Here is an 18,585-nt window from a genome sequence, read left to right on the forward strand (position 1 = left end):
GGAGTGCTGCAGAGAAGGTTACCCTTCTGGAAGGTTCTCCCATCTCCACAGATGAACTCTGGAGCTCCTTTAGTGACCATCGGGTTCTTGATCACCTCTCTGATCAAGGCCCTTCTCCCCTGATAGCTCAGTTTGGCCGGGCGGCCAACTCTAGGAAGAGTCTTGGTGGTTCCAAACCTTTTCCATTTAAGAGTGGAGACCACTGTGTTCTTAGTGACCTTCAATGCTGCATACATTTTTTGGTACCCTTCCCCAGATCTGTGCCTCGACAATCCTGTCTCTGAGCTCTACGGACAATTCCTTCAACCTCATGACTTGGTTTTTGCTCTGACATGCACATTCAACTGTGGGACCTTATATAGACAGGTGGGTGCCTTTCCTAATCATGTCCAATCAACTGAATTTAACACTGGTGGACTCCAAGTTGTAGAAACGTCTCAAGGATGATCAATAGAAACAGGAATGTACCTGAGCTCAATTTTGAGTTTCATAGCATTTGGAAACATTTCTAAAAACCTGTTTTCACCTTGTCATTATGGGGTATTGTGTGTAGATTGATGAGGAAAAATATTTATTTAATCCATTTTAGAATTAGGCTGTAACGTAACAAAATGTGGCACAAGGGGTCTGAATACTTTCCGAATGCATTATCCACTTTTATAGACAATATACCGACGCACAGACAGCGCATTGCGCACCCACACAATATCAACTGGAAATACATGGGTCGAATACTGAACTTTTTGTTTAAATTGCCATTCTCTTCCCATTAAAATAAAACAATCATGGTTACAGACCCAACAACATTATATAGTATCTCCTCCCCGTGAAGAAAAGCACAAACTAATTATGATACACAATGTAAGCAAAACAAGTAAATCATTCCAACATTGCCTAAAATGAGGAATAAGATACTAATGAGAGAGCCCGGTAGAAGCAATATAACAATTGAGATGTATAAACTATGGCATAAGGGAACGATGAGCTGATAAGAGGCAAGCTGTAATTTCTATTTAAGACGTTAATGAATGAGTAGTCGATATAATTATTTTTTCAGCTCTTTTGAAATGTACAGCTACAGAATTCAGAACATGGGCCGTTCTTACAGTATTCTCCCTGTACATCAAGTCAGAACCGTAGGATAAATAAAGGGGGCATATAAGCAGACAATGAGAAAGCTCTTACAATATTCAATGATGACATTTCTCTAAAATAGGCTATATGTGCACCACCAAGTCAGAACAGTAGGCTAAATGTTGAGGAGGAAAGAGACCAAATTATTAGGTTGAGGCACATGGGCTACTTAACAGCTTACTACACAACATACACTTAGTATTACTTTCTTAGCTACAGTATTCATATCTCCCTGGCAATTTTACATAATTTATGCAGCAGCATACAAGACATATTTTTGGATCACCGTTGTTGTGCTGTGCTCACTTGAACGTGGCACGAATGTCCTTTGTAATCAAACTTTGTCAGCAGAATCTGTCATTCTCTGGATTTATGGTGCTTTCAAGACAACTGGGAACTCTTGGGGGGGACAAGGTTGAATTATGACTCCGTGATCTTCAGGTCTGAGCTCTACAAAGAGGCCCGAGTTCCCGACTTGGAATTCCGAGTTGGATGACCGTTCAAAACGTATTTTCCCAGTCCGAGTTCCCAGTTGTCTTGAACGCACTGAAGTCTGAGATTTCCCAGTTCCGAGTTTCCAGTTGTTTTGAAAGTGGCAGAAGTCATGGATTGACAGCATTGGCAATATATTCAACTTTTTCTGGCCCATGGTGTTGCGTATCAATGTTTATCCTTTTTAAGCTTGGAAAAGAGAACCTTTCAGACAGATGTCCCTAAACGCAGACTTGGACCACACACCTTCTCCACCGAATAACAGGCAGGGGAAGCAAAATAGTGATTACTTTGTGACGCTTGCAGTTAGCCATTGATTCCTTCCAAACCACTCATTGTTTAATTTTCGATTTCCGAATTGTTGTGTAATGTTTGTCCAATGGCCAATGAGCACAGATACGTCTTATCTATAATTTCTCTTCATATGACAAGGGTTGGAAAGGATTTGCTAATAGATTGTCGACGTGATTCATGATGATGACTGCTTGTCTAGCTTGCTCGCTAAGATTTTGAAAGTATGATGTTGACATGATCAGTCCAATCAAAGCTACAGTAGTTATAACGTGATTTGACGTCATTTTATAAATGACCTTGAGCCTTCTTGGACGGGCACTTCTAATGTAAATCTATGGCAGCACCCAAGGGGGCTTGAACTGCCTGGCTCTCCTTGTAGATTCAGCGGTGACGTAGGTTCCCCATGAGTGACAGAACACTGAGTCAATCACGGCGCAACTAGAGAAGATTACCAACCCCTACGCTCTGTATTTTTGCTGGCTACCCCTCCACCACAGGAAAGCACTGAGCTAGGCTGCAACACTTGCATTTTGAAGCTGCCTTACTCAAGAAAGAGACCATGTTTGTATTTGGCTTTATTAACTCAATATTGATTTCAAACTGATATGTGACACACATTAATGCCAAAATAACATTCAAAACAGGCACATTTTTTAAAATATTTTTGTTGTTGCTAAAAGGTGGTGCTCAAAAGAGGTGGGTCGCCACTGATCGATATGACGATTATATGTTATAATATACTGTGTGTGTGTGTGTGTACTATTTTCTACATTTTAAAATAATAGTGAAGACATCAAAACTATGGAATCATGTAGTAACCTAAAATGTGTTAAACAAATCAAAATATTTTTTCTATTTTAGATTCTTCAAAATAGCCACCCTTTGCCTGGATGACAGCTTTGCACGCTCTTGGCATTCTCTCATCCAGCTTTATGAAGAATGCTTTTCCAAAAGTCTTGAAGAAGTTCCCACATATGCTGAGCACTTGTTGGCTGCTTTTCCTTCATTCTGCGGTCCAACTCATCCCAAACCATCTCAATTGGGTTGAGGTTGGGTGATTGTGGAGGCCAGGTCATCAGACGCAGCACTCCATCACTCTCCTTCTTGGTCAAATAGTCCTTACACAGCCTGGAGTTGTGTTGGGTCATTGTCCTGTTGAAAAACAAATGATAGTCCCACTAAGCGCGAACCAGATGGGATGGCGTATTGCTGCAGAATGTTGTGGTAGCCATTAGGGTTGCACATTTTGGGGAATATTCAGAGTTGGAAACTTTCCGTGGGAATTAACAGGAATATATGGGAATTAACGGAAATATATGCAAATTAATATTAATACCATTTAAATGTAGATGTTTTTTTGCATTGGATATATTTACCATATATGGAGACAGAAACATAAACCTTTTACCATAACATAAGTTGACATAATTGCAAATGATTAAATCCTTCCAAATAGAAATAAATTATATATTTAGTTATGAATTGAACTTTAATTAAATTAGTTCACTTTTCACATGGGATGATTTCACTGAACAACAAAAGAAAGGGAATATTGAATGATCCCCAATGATACCATCGCATCTCCCAAAAATGTTTTCTGTAAAATGATAGTCTACAAACTAAAGCTTTGATTGTCTTCCTCTCAGGCTTCCATGTCTTCTCCCTGGACCTCCTCAATGTCCACCTCTTGAACATCAGACTCTGAGGCCTCATCTTCACTGTCACTTTCCAAACCTGTTGAGGATGGCTTGTTGTCAGGCTCAAAAAGCCTCAAATTTGCCCGGATGACCACCAATTTTTCAACCCTTGTATTGGTCAGCCTGTTGCCTACTTTGGTGTGTGTTCCCAAACAAGGACCAGTTGCGCTCTGAGGCGGCTGATGTTGGTGGGATTTGGAGGATGATGGAGGCAACAGGGGAAAGAGCCTCAGATCCACAAAGTCCCTTCCACCAGATGGCTGATGAGATATGTTGGCACGACTGCCATATTGCATCTCCAACCCAAAGCCCTTGCTTGGAAGTGTACTTCGCCAGACTGCCAAGAACCTTGCCCTCATCCAGGCCAAGGTGGCGAGACACGGTAGTGATGACACCATAGGCCTTGTTGATCTCTGCACCAGACAGGATGCTCTTGCCAGCATACGTGGAGTCCAACATGTACGCTGCGGTGTGTATGGGCAGAAGTCTTCATGCGTTTTGATGTATTTCAGAACTGCAGTTTCCTCTGCTTGGAGCAACAGTGAAGTGGGCAGGGTAGTACAGATTTATTCTCTTACATCTGCAAGCACAGTCTGAACATCAGACAGGATAGCATTATCTCCCTCAATCCGTGCAATGGCTACTGCTATAGGTTTCAGGCTGCTTACCACTCTCCCAAAATACATCATCCAGGAGGATCCTCTTGATGGGGCTGTCCATATCGGCAGACTGTGATATGGCCATTTCTTGGAGAGACTCCTTCCCCTCCAGGAGACTGTCAAACATGATGACAACACCACCCCAACGGGTGTTGCTGGCAGCTTCAATGTGGTGCTCTTATTCTTCTCACTGTGCTCAGTGAGGTAGATTGCTGCTATGACTTGATGACCCTTCACATACCTAACCATTTCCTTGGCTCTCTTGTAGAGTGTATCCATTGTTTTCAGTGCCAAGATGTCCTTGAGGAGCAGATTCAATGCATGAGCAGCACAGCCAATGGGTGTGATGTGAGGGTAGGACTCCTCCACTTTAGACCAAGCAGCCTTCATGTGCGCAGCATTGTCTGTCACCAGTGCAAATACCTTCTGTGGTCCAAGGTCATTGATGACTGCCTTCAGCTCATCTGCAATGTAGAGACCGGTGTGTCTGTTGGCCCTTGTGTCTGTGCTCTTGTAGAATACTGGTTGAGGGGTGGAGATGATGTAGTTAATTATTACTTGCCCACAAACATTCGACCACCCATCAGAAATGATTGCAATACAGTCTGCTTTCTGTGTGATTTGCTTGAACTTCACTTGAACTCTGTTGAACTCTGCATCCAGTAAATGAGTAGATAAAGCATGTCTAGTTGGAGGGGTGTATGCTGGGCGAAGAACATTCTGAAATTTCTTCCAATACACATTGTCTGTGAGCATCAGAGGTGAACCAGTTGCATACACAGCTCGAGCAAGACATTCATCAGCATTTCTCTGATGTTTCTCCATTGAGTCAAAAAAACTTCTGATTCCAGGAGGACCATGAGCTGTTGCTATTGATAAGGTGTCTGATTCATCATTTTCACCTCGAATAGAAGCAGAGGGACTTTTGTCAGAGGTTGCTTGTTATGAGCGCTGAGGGAACTTTATGCACTTGGCCAGATGATTCTGCATCTTTGTTGCATTCTTCACATATGTTTTGGCACAGTATTTGTAAATGTACACAGCTTTTCCTTCTACATTAGCTGCAGTAAAATGTCTCCACACATCAGTTGAGTGGCATTTTCCTGTAAAGATGAGAAACAAATGAGTAAGAAAACAACAAATACAATTCCATGTACAGATAAATAGTTAAGCAGTTAGATTAAACAACTCCTTTGTAAGATAAATGTTTTAAAATGGAACATGTATGGAAACAGGTGAATTAACACTCAGTTAGCAGGCTCAAGCAAGCTAAAACCCACATGGTAGCAAAAACTAACTAGCAGAAATTAACAAGTTAGAAATTATTTAAACACACTTTGTGGAGGCTACTGTTTACTAGTTAACAAAAAATAATGTATGTCATGAAAAATATTTTCGCCCCACTCAGTATTGTAATCAAAACTTACCAGAATGTAGTCTTTGGATCAGACAGTGTAGTCGTGTGGGCTCAATAGCATTACATTTACATTTTTTGTCATTTAGCATGTCGTTAGTGTGCAAGATCTTGAGAATCAGCTGTACATGTGATGGAAGAGTGCACTGTGAATGCAGAGGGTTGCAATTCCATTGAATTGGGGATATTTTAACCAAAATATGCCAGAAGACTGAGAATTGCCTTATGTGTATCCCACAAAAAAAGTGTAACTCTTATAAGCTAACTTTTTTGATGAATTTAAGCAAAATTCCCCAAATTCCAGGGCTTAACTCCCCATGGAAAATTTCCGTAAATTTACCGGAAAGTTTCTGACCCTTTGCAACCCTAGTAGCCATGCTTGTTAAGTGTGCCTTGAATTATAAATAAACCACTGACCGTGTCACCAGCAAAGCCCCCCACACCATCACACCTTCTCCTCCATGCTTCACGGTGGGAACTACACATGCGGAGATCATCCTTTCACCTGCTCTGCATCTCACAAAGACACGGCGGTTGGAAGGACAGATTTCCACCGGCCTAATGTCCACTCAATCAAATCAATCAATCAAATGTATTTATAAAGCCCTTTTTACTTCAGCCGATGTCACAAAGTGCTATACAGAAACCCAGCCTAAAAACCCAAACAGAAAGCAATGCAGATGTTCGTGTTTCTGGCGAAAGCAAGTCTCTTCTTCTTTTTGGTGTCCTTTAGTAGTGGTTTCTTTGCAGCAATTCGACCATGAACAGTTGATGTTAAGATGTGTCTGTTACTTGAACTCTGTGAAGCATTGATTTGGGCTGCAATTTCAGAGGCTGGTAACTCTAGTGAACTTATCCTCTGCAGCAGAGGTAACTCTGGGTCTTCCTTTCCTGTGGCATTCCTCACGAGAGCCAGTTTCATCATAGTGCTTGATGGTTTTCGCGAATGCACTTGAAGAAACTTTCAAAGTTCTTAATGACCTTCACGTCTTCAAGTAATAACGGACTGTCGTTTCTCTTTGGTTATTTGAGCTGTTCTTGCCATAATATAGACTTGGTCTTTTACCAAATAGGGCTATCTTCTGTATACCACTCCTACCTTGTCACAACACAACTGATTGGCTCAAGCACATTAAGAAGGAAAGAAATTCCACAAATTAACTTGTAACACGGCACACCTGTTAATCGAAGTGCATTCCAGGTGACTACCTCATAAAGCTGTTTGAGAGAATGCCAAGAGTGTGCAAAGCTGTCATTAAGGCAAAAGGGTGGCTACTTTGAAGAATCTCAATTGTAAAATATATTTTGATTTCTTTAACACTTTTTTGGTTACTACATGATTTACTACGTGTTATTTTATAGTTTTGATGTCTTCGCTATTATTCTAAAATGAAGAAAAACCCTTGAATGAGTGGGTGTGTCCAAATTGTGACTGGTACTGTATATATTTGTATTTGTTCACATTTCTAAGTAATCTAATACTCTTTTCTATATTGTTTTGGCCAGTGTTAAACATTTGTACTGCTCTTTCTCCTGTCATGTAAGTCGCTGTTCTGTCATGGCAGGTTTGACCCAGACATTCTGGTGGGCTACGAGGTCCAGATGCGTTCCTGGGGCTACCTCCTCCAGCGGGCATCAGCACTCAGTGTGGACCTGTGCCGGCAGCTTTCCCGGGTGCCAGGTAGGGTGGCACTGATCCTGGCCCCCTCTGCTGCAACAACACTGCTTTATTACCAATACAAATTGTCTGATTGAAGGAAGAGTATGAACTTCCTCTCCTAAAGGAAACAGTGACAATTGTTAAATACACAGCTTGATATGCGTTTTGTTTGTTACATATTACATAGTAGTTACATATTTGGTAGGGTGGCACTGACCCTGGCCCTGTTTGCTGCCACAACACTGCTCACTCACACCTTTTAGCTCCTATAAAACAGGTCTGAAGAGAGAATAAAATAAGCACTTCCTCTCCTAAAGGAAGTCGTGGCATATAGCTAATCCACAGCTTGAGAGCTTATTTATTGAGTGTAGATATTTCTCTGTGATTTAGGTAAAGCATCGTGTTTCGTAGCATGGGGGTGTTCTATTTGGAATCTGATTCGATTAAAATACTGTGCATTTGTGGGAGTGAATTTATGCTCCACTCAGTGTGAACTGAGTGAACTGTCAGTGTATTGAAATATATTGGCACTCGTACAGAAACCTCAAGCAGGTTTGTCTTTGATGTTCTACTGTTCTATACCCAGCCATTCTATCCAGGTCAAAGGAGAATGTCGTCTGGCTGCTCCTCCATGGGTGTAATAACGTCTGTCTGTCTGTTGTCTTCAGGTGACGCCAAAGAGAACCATTTCGCAGCAGAGAGAGACGAGTATGGAGCAGACACCATGACAGAGATACACATCATCGGACGTATCGTCATCAACCTGTGGAGAATTATGAAGACTGAGGTAGCTGCTGCTGCAGACATTATTAATCACTTCCCTTTTATTTTCGGAACGTAACCACCAGATACTTTGGTTTCTTAGGTCATTTGTAAGTGTGTATTTCATTGTTTTTTTTCCCCAGGTGACATTGAACAACTACAGTTTTGAGAATGTGGCCTTCCACATCCTGCACCAGCGCTTCCCCCTGTACAGCCCCCGCTCCCTGTCAGACTGGTTCGACCACAACACTGACCTGTACAGGTGGGCATTACACCATCCTTCTGGATACACTCACCCACTTACCTGGCTGCTCTCTCTTTTCAAGAGCCGACAGACATGGCAGCTCTGCTTCTAGCTCCTAAGCAACTTTGCAGTATTTTGTTTTTTTGTGTGTTATTTATTACATTATTAGCCCAGAATGTTTTTTCTGTTATTGTATACAGACAGAAATAACTTTTGGATATCTGAGCAGTGGTAACTCACCAGGATTACGACTTTCCCGAATTGGATCGTTTGTTCGTACCCCACAGGGCAAATTAACTTATTCCAGAGGCTGCTCCAAGAAGCAGCCGGTGGAGGAGAGGTATTCGGAGTGGACTTCTAGTCTGACTCAGGAGGCGTGCACACCAGCCACCGCTTCTGAGTATATAACCCGCTAATGTTAAGTCTCTGGACAATAAAGTAGACGAGCTCAGGGCGAGGAGCTCCTACCAGAGAGACATCAGGGACTATAACATACTCTGTTTCACGGAATCATGACTCTCTCCGATGAAGTGTTTTGAGAGGCTAGTTAAGGATCATATCACCTCCACCTTACCTGACACCCTAGATCCACTTCAATTTGCATACCGCCCCAATAGATACACAGACGATGCAATCGCCATCACACTGCACACTGCCCTATCCCATCTGGACAAGAGGAATACCTATGTAAGAATGCTGTTCATTGACTATAACACCATAGTACCCTCCAAGCTCGTCATTAATCTTGGGGCCCTGGGCATCCTGACAGGCCGCCCCCAGGTAGTGAAGGTAGGAAACAACACCTCCACTTCACTGATCCTCAACACAGGGGCCCCACAAGGGTACGTGCTCAGCCCCCTCCTGTACTCCCTGTTCACCCATGACTGTGTGGCAACGCAAGCCTCCAACTCAATCATCAAGTTTGCAGACGACACAACAGAGGAGCTGATTGTGGACTTCAGGAAACAGCAGACGGAGCACGCCCCTATCCACATCAACGGGACCGCAGTGGAGAAGGTGAAAAGCTTAAAGTTCCTCGGCGTACACATCACTGACAATCTGAAATGGTCCACCTACACAGACAACAGCGCCTCTTCAACCTAAGGAAATTCGGCTTGGCCCCTAAGACCCTCACAAACTTTTACAGATGCACAATTGAGAGCATCCTGTTGGGCTGTATCACCGCCTGGTACGGAAACTGCACCGCCCGCAACCGCAGGGCTATCCAGAGGGTGATGCGGTCAGCGCAACGCATCACCGTGGGCTCACTGCCTGCCCTCAAGGACACCTACAGCACCCGATGTCCCAGGAAGGCCAAAAAGATCATCAAGGACATCAACCACCCGAGCCATGGCCTGTTCACCCCGCTATCATCCAGAAGGCGAGGTCAGTACAGGTGCATCAAAGCTGGGACCGAGAGACTGAAAAACTTCTATCTCAAGGCCATCAGACTGTTAAATAGCCATCACTAGCCGGCTACCACCCGGTTACGCAACCCTGCACCTTAGAGGCTGCTGTGCTATATACATAGACATGGAATCACTGGTCACTTTAAGAATGGAACACTAGTCACTTTAATAATGTTTACATACTGCTTTACTCATCTCATATGTACAGTCGTGGCCAATAGTTTTGAGAATGACACAAATATTAATTTTTACAAAGTCTGCTACCTCAGTTTGTATGATGGCAATTTGCATATACTCCAGAATGTTATGAAGAGTGATCAGATGAATTGCAAAGTCCCTCTTTGCCATGCAAATGAACTGAATCCCCCCAAAACATTTCCACTGCATTTCAGCCCCGCCATACAAGGACCAGCTGACATCATGTCAGTGATTCTCTTGTTAACACAGGTGTGAGTGTTGACGAGGACAAGGCTGGAGATCACTCTGTCATGCTGATTGAGTTTGAATAACAGACTGGAAGCTTAAAAAGGAGGGTGGTGCTTGGAATCATTGTTCTTCCTCTGCAAATCATAGTTACCTGCAAGAAAACATGTGCCGTCATCATTGCTTTGCACAAAAAGGGCTTCACAGGCAAGGATATTGCTGCCAGTAAGATTGCACCTAAATCAACCATTTATCGGATCATCAAGAACTTCAAGCAGAGCGGTTCAATTGTTGTAAAGAAAGCTTCAGGGTGCCCAAGAAAGTCCAGCAAGCGCCAGGACCGCCTCCTAAAGTTCATGGCCAGGAAACTCCCCAGACCTTAATCCCATTGAGAACTTGTGGTCAATCCTCAAGAGGCGGGTGGACAAAGAAAAACCCACAAATTCTGACAAACTCCAAGCATTGACTATGCAAGAATGGGCTGCCATCAGTCAGGATGTGGCCCAGAAGTTAATTGACAGCATGCCAGGGCGGATTGCAGAGGTCTTGAAAAAGAAGGGTCAACACTGCAAATATTGACTCTGCATCAACTTCATGTAATTGTCAATAAAAGCCTTTGACACTTATGAAATGCTTGTAATTATACTTCAGTATTCCATAGTAACATCTGACAAAAATATCTAAAGACACTGAGGCAGCAGACTTTGTGGAAATTAATATTTGTTTCATTCTCAAAACTTTTGGCCACGACTGTATATACTCTATTCTACTTTATTTTAGTCAATGCCACTCCGACATTTCTCGTCCTAATATTTATATATTTCTTAATTACATTATTTTACTTCAGATTTGTGTCTATTGTTGTGAGTTGTTAGATACTACTGCACCGTTGGAGCTAGAAACACAAGCATTTCCCTACACCTGCAATAACATCTGCTAAATATGTGTATGTGACCAATACAATTTGATTGATGATGTGCTCCCATTATTACTATCGGCAGTGGCGCATCTTTTACTGAAATTGCATTTTTGCGCCCCCCAGTTTATCATTGGAATGTGATACAAAACGAGGCAACTGTGTGGTTTAGGACCATGCGGACGTCTCTAACCGGTCCAGTAGGCTGTTTGGAGTGTTTATCCAACTAGATAAATAAAAAAATATATATAATAATTATGTCCCCCCCACTTCTAAAACCAAAGTTGCGCCCCTGACTGTAGTCAAAAAAAAATTGTGATCAACTCTTTATTGGTTCTTCATACCAATTCAGTAGAAACTGAGACAATAAAACTTGTCTTTACATCTGCAGTACCTTTGATTTCCTGTATGACGTTGACCCAGACCGTGTTGTGTGCCTGCCAGGTGGAAGGTGGTGGACCACTATGTTAGCCGGGTGGCCGGTACCGTGCAGCTTCTCCAGCAGCATGACATCATCGGCAGGACCAGCGAGCTGGCCAGGGTGTTTGGGATCCAGTTCTACCACGTGCTCACCAGGGGATCCCAGGTCAGGACCCAGCACACGTTGGAACGTTATTGGCTGAGATGTGAATTAGCACTGTGTTGATGTAATGTTTAGCTACAGGTACAACATGGGGTTTCGCACCAAGGGTTATTATAGTTTGGTGATTTTTCCTATTTTCTTTATATATATATTAAAATTCAGTTTGTTTTCTGACCTGATTTGCAGATTTTGATTTAGTTTTAGTTGTATCAAAATGTTAATATTTATTTTTAGTGTTTGGGACAGAAAGCATGCGTGGGAGACTAGGAGCCGTTTGTGTTGTATAGTTTGTTTTTTGGGATGTCACTTCCTGCAACTTGGGTCAGTAATACATAAGGTGACGGGTCTGGTCATAGTTTAGGTTAGGTTTAAATTGTAAAGCCAACCTCAATGTGACTTGGATTTAAAAGGAATAGCACAGAGAAATATGGTGACACCAATCCAATGCTTTTTAACTTTAATAGTACAGATCTATCTAAATTTGATCAGTTTCACAGCAGGAAAGTAATCCTGCAGCAACAAGAAATGTGGATTATAATTCTTGGACATGTTTGTAGGGGTTGATAAATGTTTTTGTTAGGGCAAATTAAGTCTGACATTTTTAAGTGAAAATTACAAGTTTTTAAAAAAAATTTAATTGTCTTTTTTATTACTCAAATACACTAAAAGTGCTGTCCTGGAAAATTCTATGAGACAAGAGTGATCAAATGTAGATAGTATATCTCTGTACTCGTTGGAAGAATCAAGTTGGCTACCCCCCATTAGTTAGCTAGTGATGGTGATACACAAACCCGTCCTATTTGGAAAAATCACCACCTCCTGGCTGCATTTACCCACCAGATTGTTAGCTTGAAATCCCCCCAAAAGCTTGAAAACCCCATTAGATAAAAAAATATATATATATAATACTAAAACTGAACTGATTTCATGACTGTTTTATTTTTACTTCGTTTTGGAATCAAAGATAGTTTCAGTGTAGCATTATTTTTTTTAAACAGATTTGTTTATTTCAGTTTACTAAATCGTTTTATTCATGATTTTAGTTTTCGTTTACAATAATAACCTTGCTTCACTCACTGTCCAATGTAGCTGATATGCCTCTCATCTAGTGCAGTTGAAGTTCAGGCTCACCTCTACCTCCCCCTCTGTAGTAGACTAGAAGGTGTCTGTCTGGCTCACCTCTACCTCCCCCTCTGTAGTAGACTAGAAGGTGTCTGTCTGGCTCACCTCTACCTCCCCCTCTGTAGTAGACTATAAGGTGTCTGTCTGGCTCACCTCTACCTCCCCCTCTGTAGTAGACTATGAGGTGTCTGTCTGGCTCACCTCCCCCTCTGTAGTAGACTAGAAGGTGTCTGTCTGGCTCACCTCTACCTCCCCCTCTGTAGTAGACTAGAAGGTGTCTGTCTGGCTCACCTCTACCTCCCCCTCTGTAGTAGACTAGAAGGTGTCTGTCTGGCTCACCTCTACCTCCCCCTCTGTAGTAGACTAGAAGGTGTCTGTCTGGCTCACCTCTACCTCCCCCTCTGTAGTAGACTAGAAGGTGTCTGTCTGGCTCACCTCCCCCTCTGTAGTAGACTAGAAGGTGTCTGTCTGTCTCACCTCTACCTCCCCCTCTGTAGTAGACTAGAAGGTGTCTGTCTGGCTCACCTCTACCTCCCCCTCTGTAGTAGACTAGAAGGTGTCTGTCTGGCTCACCTCTACCTCCCCCTCTGTAGTAGACTAGAAGGTGTCTGTCTGGCTCACCTCTACCTCCCCCTCTGTAGTAGACTAGAAGTTGTCTGTCTGGCTCACCTCTACCTCCCCCTCTGTAGTAGACTAGAAGGTGTCTGTCTGTCTCACCTCTACCTCCCCCTCTGTAGTAGACTAAAAGTTGTCTGTCTGGCTCACCTCTACCGCCCCCTCTGTAGTAGACTAGAAGGTGTCTGTCTGGCTCACCTCTACCTCCCCCTCTGTAGTAGACTAGAAGTTGTCTGTCTGGCTCACCTCTACCTCCCCCTCTGTAGTAGACTAGAAGTTGTCTGTCTGGCTCACCTCTACCTCCCCCTCTGTAGTAGACTAGAAGGTGTCTGTCTGGCTCACCTCTACCTCCCCCTCTGTAGTAGACTAGAAGGTGTCTGTCTGGCTCACCTCTACCTCCCCCTCTGTAGTAGACTAGAAGGTGTCTGTCTGGCTCACCTCTACCTCCCCCTCTGTAGTAGACTAGAAGGTGTCTGTCTGGCTCACCTCTACCTCCCCCTCTGTAGTAGACTAGAAGGTGTCTGTCTGGCTCACCTCTACCTCCCCCTCTGTAGTAGACTAGAAGGTGTCTGTCTGGCTCACCTCCCCCTCTGTAGTAGACTAGAAGGTGTCTGTCTGGCTCACCTCTACCTCCCCCTCTGTAGTAGACTAGAAGGTGTCTGTCTGGCTCACCTCCCCCTCTGTAGTAGACTAGAAGGTGTGTCTGTTTCTGGGATCTAGGAATTGGTGATTGTCCAGTGGATGGTCAGAAAAAGTACTTCATACCACAAATTAAAGGAAAGATGATCAAGGGGAACAAGGGAACTTTATATAAAGACTGAGCTAAACCAGATAGAGAGGAGTTGTCAGTGATCAGTCTACTGAGAAAGTCAGATGAGATGTCTCACTGTACTCTGCCCTCTCTCCCTGTCCTCTCTCTCCTCTCTCCGCCCTGCAGTACCGTCTCTCCCTGTCCTCTCTCTCCTCTCTCCGCCCTGCAGTACCGTCTCTCCCTGTCCTCTCTCTCCTCTCTCCGCCCTGCAGTACCGTCTCTCCCTGTCCTCTCTCTCCTCTCTCCGCCCTGCAGTACCGTCTCTCCCTGTCCTCTCTCTCCTCTCTCCGCCCTGCAGTACCGTCTCTCCCTGTCCTCTCTCTCCTCTCTCCGCCCTGCAGTACCGTCTCTCCCTGTCCTCTCTCTCCTCTCTCCGCCCTGCAGTACCGTCTCTCCCTGTCCTCTCTCTCCTCTCTCCGCCCTGCAGTACCGTCTCTCCCTGTCCTCTCTCTCCTCTCTCCTCCCTGCAGTACCGTCTCTCCCTGTCCTCTCTCTCCTCTCTCCGCCCTGCAGTACCGTCTCTCCCTGTCCTCTCTCTCCTCTCTCCACCCTGCTGTACCGTCTCTCCCTGTCCTCTCTCTCCTCTCTCCGCCCTGCAGTACCGTCTCTCCCTGTCCTCTCTCTCCTCTCTCCGCCCTGCAGTACCGTCTCTCCCTGTCCTCTCTCTCCTCTCTCCGCCCTGCAGTACCGTCTCTCCCTGTCCTCTCTATCCGCCCTGCAGTACCGTCTCTCCCTGTCCTCTCTCTCCTCTCTCCGCCCTGCAGTACCGTCTCCCTGTCCTCTCTCTCCTCTCTCCGCCCTGCAGTACCGTCTCTCCCTGTCCTCTCTCTCCTCTCTCCTCCCTGCTGTACCGTGTGTCTCACTCTGCTCTCTCTCTCCTCTCTTCTCCCTACTGTACCGTGTGTCTCACTCTCCTCTCTCTCCTCCCTACTGTACCATGTGTCTCACTCTGCTCTCTCCCTCTCTGCTGTACCATGTGTCTCACTCTGCTCTCTCCCTCTCTGCTGTACCATGTGTCTCACTCTGCTCTCTCATCCCTGCAGTACCGTGTGGAGTCCATGATGCTGCGTGTGGCCAAGCCCATGAACTACATCCCGGTGACGCCCAGCATACAGCAGAGAGCCCAGCAGAGGGCGCCGCAGTGCATCCCGCTGGTCATGGAGCCTGAGTCGCGCTTCTACAGCAATTCTGTGGTGGTGCTGGACTTCCAGTCGCTCTACCCCTCCATCGTCATCGCCTACAACTACTGCTACTCTACCTGCCTGGGCCACGTGGACAGCATGGGAACGTAAGGGACAACGCCTAGATAGAGAGACGCACACCAAGCATGCTTACACTCCACGCGTTCTCATCATTCTGATAGGTTGAGATGTGAGTCAAGGTACAGAGACCAACCACTGTGAATTGTTTCAGGGCCGATGAGTTTAAGTTTGGCTGCACCTCCCTGCGGGTTCCCCCTGAGCTCCTCTACCAACTCCGCAATGACATCACCGTCTCTCCCAACGGCATCGCCTTTGTCAAGGTACAACTAGTCCTCTGATACTGTCATGTGATTAACGTGCACTTTTTCTCCTGGAATCGGCGGATTTTGATCAAACAAACGACAAACTATCATGGATCTTCTAAGACGAGCTGTGCGTGTGTGTGTCCTCTCCGTCCAGCCCACGGTGAGGAAGGGGGTCCTGCCCAGCATGTTGGAGGAGATCCTGAACACGCGGTTCATGGTGAAGCGCTCCATGAAGACCTACAAGCAGGACAAGGCCTTGATGAGGCTGCTGGACGCCAGGCAGCTGGGACTCAAGCTCATCACCAACGTCACCTTCGGCTATACCGCCGCCAACTGCTCTGGACGCATGCCCAGCGTAGAGGTGAGGGCCTGGGGTTCACACACACACTGTCACACTCACCAAAATCTGACTTAACTGTTTGTCTCCTGTTGTGATTTGTGTTTGTAACGTTTTGATCTGTGAAAATAATTTCCTCTTAAAAGGATAATATACGCTGAGTGGTCCGTTTTTATTAGGTACACCCATCTAGTACCTATCTAGAGTCGGACGCCCCTTTGCCTCGAGAACAGCCTGAATTCTTTGGACATAGAGACGTTGCTCAATTGGTATCATGGGTTCTAATGTGTGCCAGGAAAACATTCCCCACACCATTACACCACCTCCACCAGCCTGTACCGTTGACACCAGGCAGGATGGGTCCATGGACTCATGCTGCTAACGCCAAATCCTGATTCTGCCATCAGCATGATGCAACTGGAACTGGGATTCGTCAGAGCAGGCAATGTTTTTCCACTCCTCAATTGTCCACTGGAGCCGCTTTATGTTTTTAGCTGATAGGCGTGGAACCCGATGTGGTCGTCTGCTGCAATAGCCCATCCTTGACAAGGATCGACGAGTTGTGTGTTCTGAGAAGCCGTTCTGCACACCACTGTTGTACTGCGCCGTTTTTTGCCTGTTATCTTGCACCATTCTTGCCGTTTTCCTTCAACCTCTCATCAACGAGCTGTTTTCACCCACAGGACTGCCGCTGACTGGATGTTTATTGCACCGTTCTCTGTAAACCCCTAGACAGTGACGTGCGTGAAAAGCCCAGGAGGCCAGACGTTTCTGAGAAACGCCTGGCACTGACGATCATACCACGCTCAAAGTAACTTGTTTTGCCCATTCTAACGTTCAATGGAACAGTAACTGAATGCCTCGATGCCTGCTTTATATAACAAGCCACGGCCACGTGACTCACTGTCTATAGGGGCGAACCATTTTCGTGTACGGGGTGGTGTACCTAATAAACTGGCCTCAGTGTATACAATCTAAATCACTGTTACTAAAGTCAACGTGATACAGTTTGTCTCATTTTCTTTTCCCTCCCATCACATGTTAGCTGGGTTTGTATTAACCTTAACCATGAGAAAAAAAGCGTTAAGCTATCTTTCTCCCTGTATGGTGTCGTTAGGTTGGTGACAGTATTGTCCACAAGGCCAGGGAGACCCTGGAGAGAGCCATCAAGCTGGTCAACGACACCAAGAAATGGGGAGCCCACGTTGTGTACAGTGACACAGACAGGTAAGGGATGAGATTTAGAGAATGAATCGTCAGATATTGTATCGTCTGGTTTTTCTGAACTCTCTGCTTGTCTCTTTCAGCATGTTTGTCCTGCTAAAGGGAGCAACTAAAGAGCAGGCCTTCAAGATCGGCAACGAGATCGCAGAGGCAGTGACTGCTACCAACCCTAAACCTGTCAAGCTGAAGTTTGAGAAGGTACAGTCTCTGCTCAGTATGAAGTGTCTAGACTGGCTGGCTGTGTCAGTCTATTTACAGTCTGTCTTGTTCAATCAACAACTCACGTTTGCTACTATCAGTGTGAATTAGGATGTGTTGACATTGTGTGTGTGTGGTATTTGTTTGAGTCTGTGCATTAATTACATAACCATTAGTTTAATCCTTTGTGTGTGTGTGATCCCAGGTGTATCTGCCGTGCGTGCTCCAGACAAAGAAGCGGTACGTGGGCTACATGTACGAGAGGCTGGACCAGAAGGACCCCGTGTTCCACGCCAAGGGGATTAAAACAGCGCGCCGAGACGGATGCCCTGCTGTTTCCAAGGTAACCGGCAACATTAGACTATTTCTGCCTGCTCTCTCACTCTGTCTACACCCTTCACAGTCACGCCAGTTGTATATTAGCAGCCCGTGCTCAGACTAATACACAGATAGGAATGGGAGAAAGGATTTATTTTTAAAACCTGGTTGATGTATACAATATAGACTGGTGTGGGACCTCCCTGTCTCCCTAGATTTTGGAGCGTTCCATCAAGCTGCTGTTTGAGACGCGGGACATCAGCCAGGTGAAGCAGTTTGTGCAGCATCAGTGTGGGAAGGTGCTGGAGGCCAAGGCCAGCATGCAGGACCTGACCTTCGCTAAGGAGTACAGGGGCAGGAGCTCCTACCGGCCGGGGACCTGCGTCCCTGCTCTGGAGCTCACCAGGTACACCAACAACACGCCGCCCGAGGGGAGTCCTACTGTTTATGACATGATACTGTCTGAATTACTGGAACAATAGCATCATTGAGAAATATTGTGTGGGCATGTGGGCCGACGTGTGTGTGTGTGTGTGTGAGTGAGCGAGACCTCCCTCTCATCTGCCTGCTTGCTCTTTGTGAAGCCACTTACTGATTTCCCAGAATGCCCATTGTCTGCCTGCACTACAACCGGCCTAGCTCAGTGTACTGTACCTGAGACAGTTGCTTAGCAACCCAGCTGGGTGTTAAAATGTGATTTCAGATGGTTTAAGAGGGGAATATTCAGTGTGATTCATGAAGATTAGCTAAGACAATTTATTACAGT

The 18,585-nt window shown here is 45.1% G+C and overlaps 1 protein-coding gene across 2 annotated transcripts in view; it reads left to right on the plus strand.

Moving 5' to 3' along the window:
- The window catches only part of LOC106571315 (DNA polymerase zeta catalytic subunit), a 99,061-nt gene that overhangs the window by 78,104 nt on the left and 2,372 nt on the right, over positions 1-18,585 (plus strand). For both annotated transcript variants that reach the window (XM_014144240.2, XM_014144241.2), the window contains 11 exons: positions 7,256-7,371; positions 8,019-8,137; positions 8,256-8,374; positions 11,549-11,690; positions 15,279-15,523; positions 15,649-15,757; positions 15,897-16,103; positions 17,197-17,306; positions 17,387-17,501; positions 17,707-17,844; positions 18,035-18,225. In XM_014144240.2, the coding sequence (XP_013999715.2) occupies positions 7,256-7,371; positions 8,019-8,137; positions 8,256-8,374; positions 11,549-11,690; positions 15,279-15,523; positions 15,649-15,757; positions 15,897-16,103; positions 17,197-17,306; positions 17,387-17,501; positions 17,707-17,844; positions 18,035-18,225 (1,611 nt within the window). The remainder of the gene's footprint in view (positions 1-7,255; positions 7,372-8,018; positions 8,138-8,255; positions 8,375-11,548; positions 11,691-15,278; positions 15,524-15,648; positions 15,758-15,896; positions 16,104-17,196; positions 17,307-17,386; positions 17,502-17,706; positions 17,845-18,034; positions 18,226-18,585) is intronic.

The sequence above is a fragment of the Salmo salar genome, chromosome ssa15 (genome assembly GCF_905237065.1).
Source record: "Salmo salar chromosome ssa15, Ssal_v3.1, whole genome shotgun sequence".
Taxonomy (NCBI): Eukaryota; Metazoa; Chordata; class Actinopteri; order Salmoniformes; family Salmonidae; genus Salmo; species Salmo salar.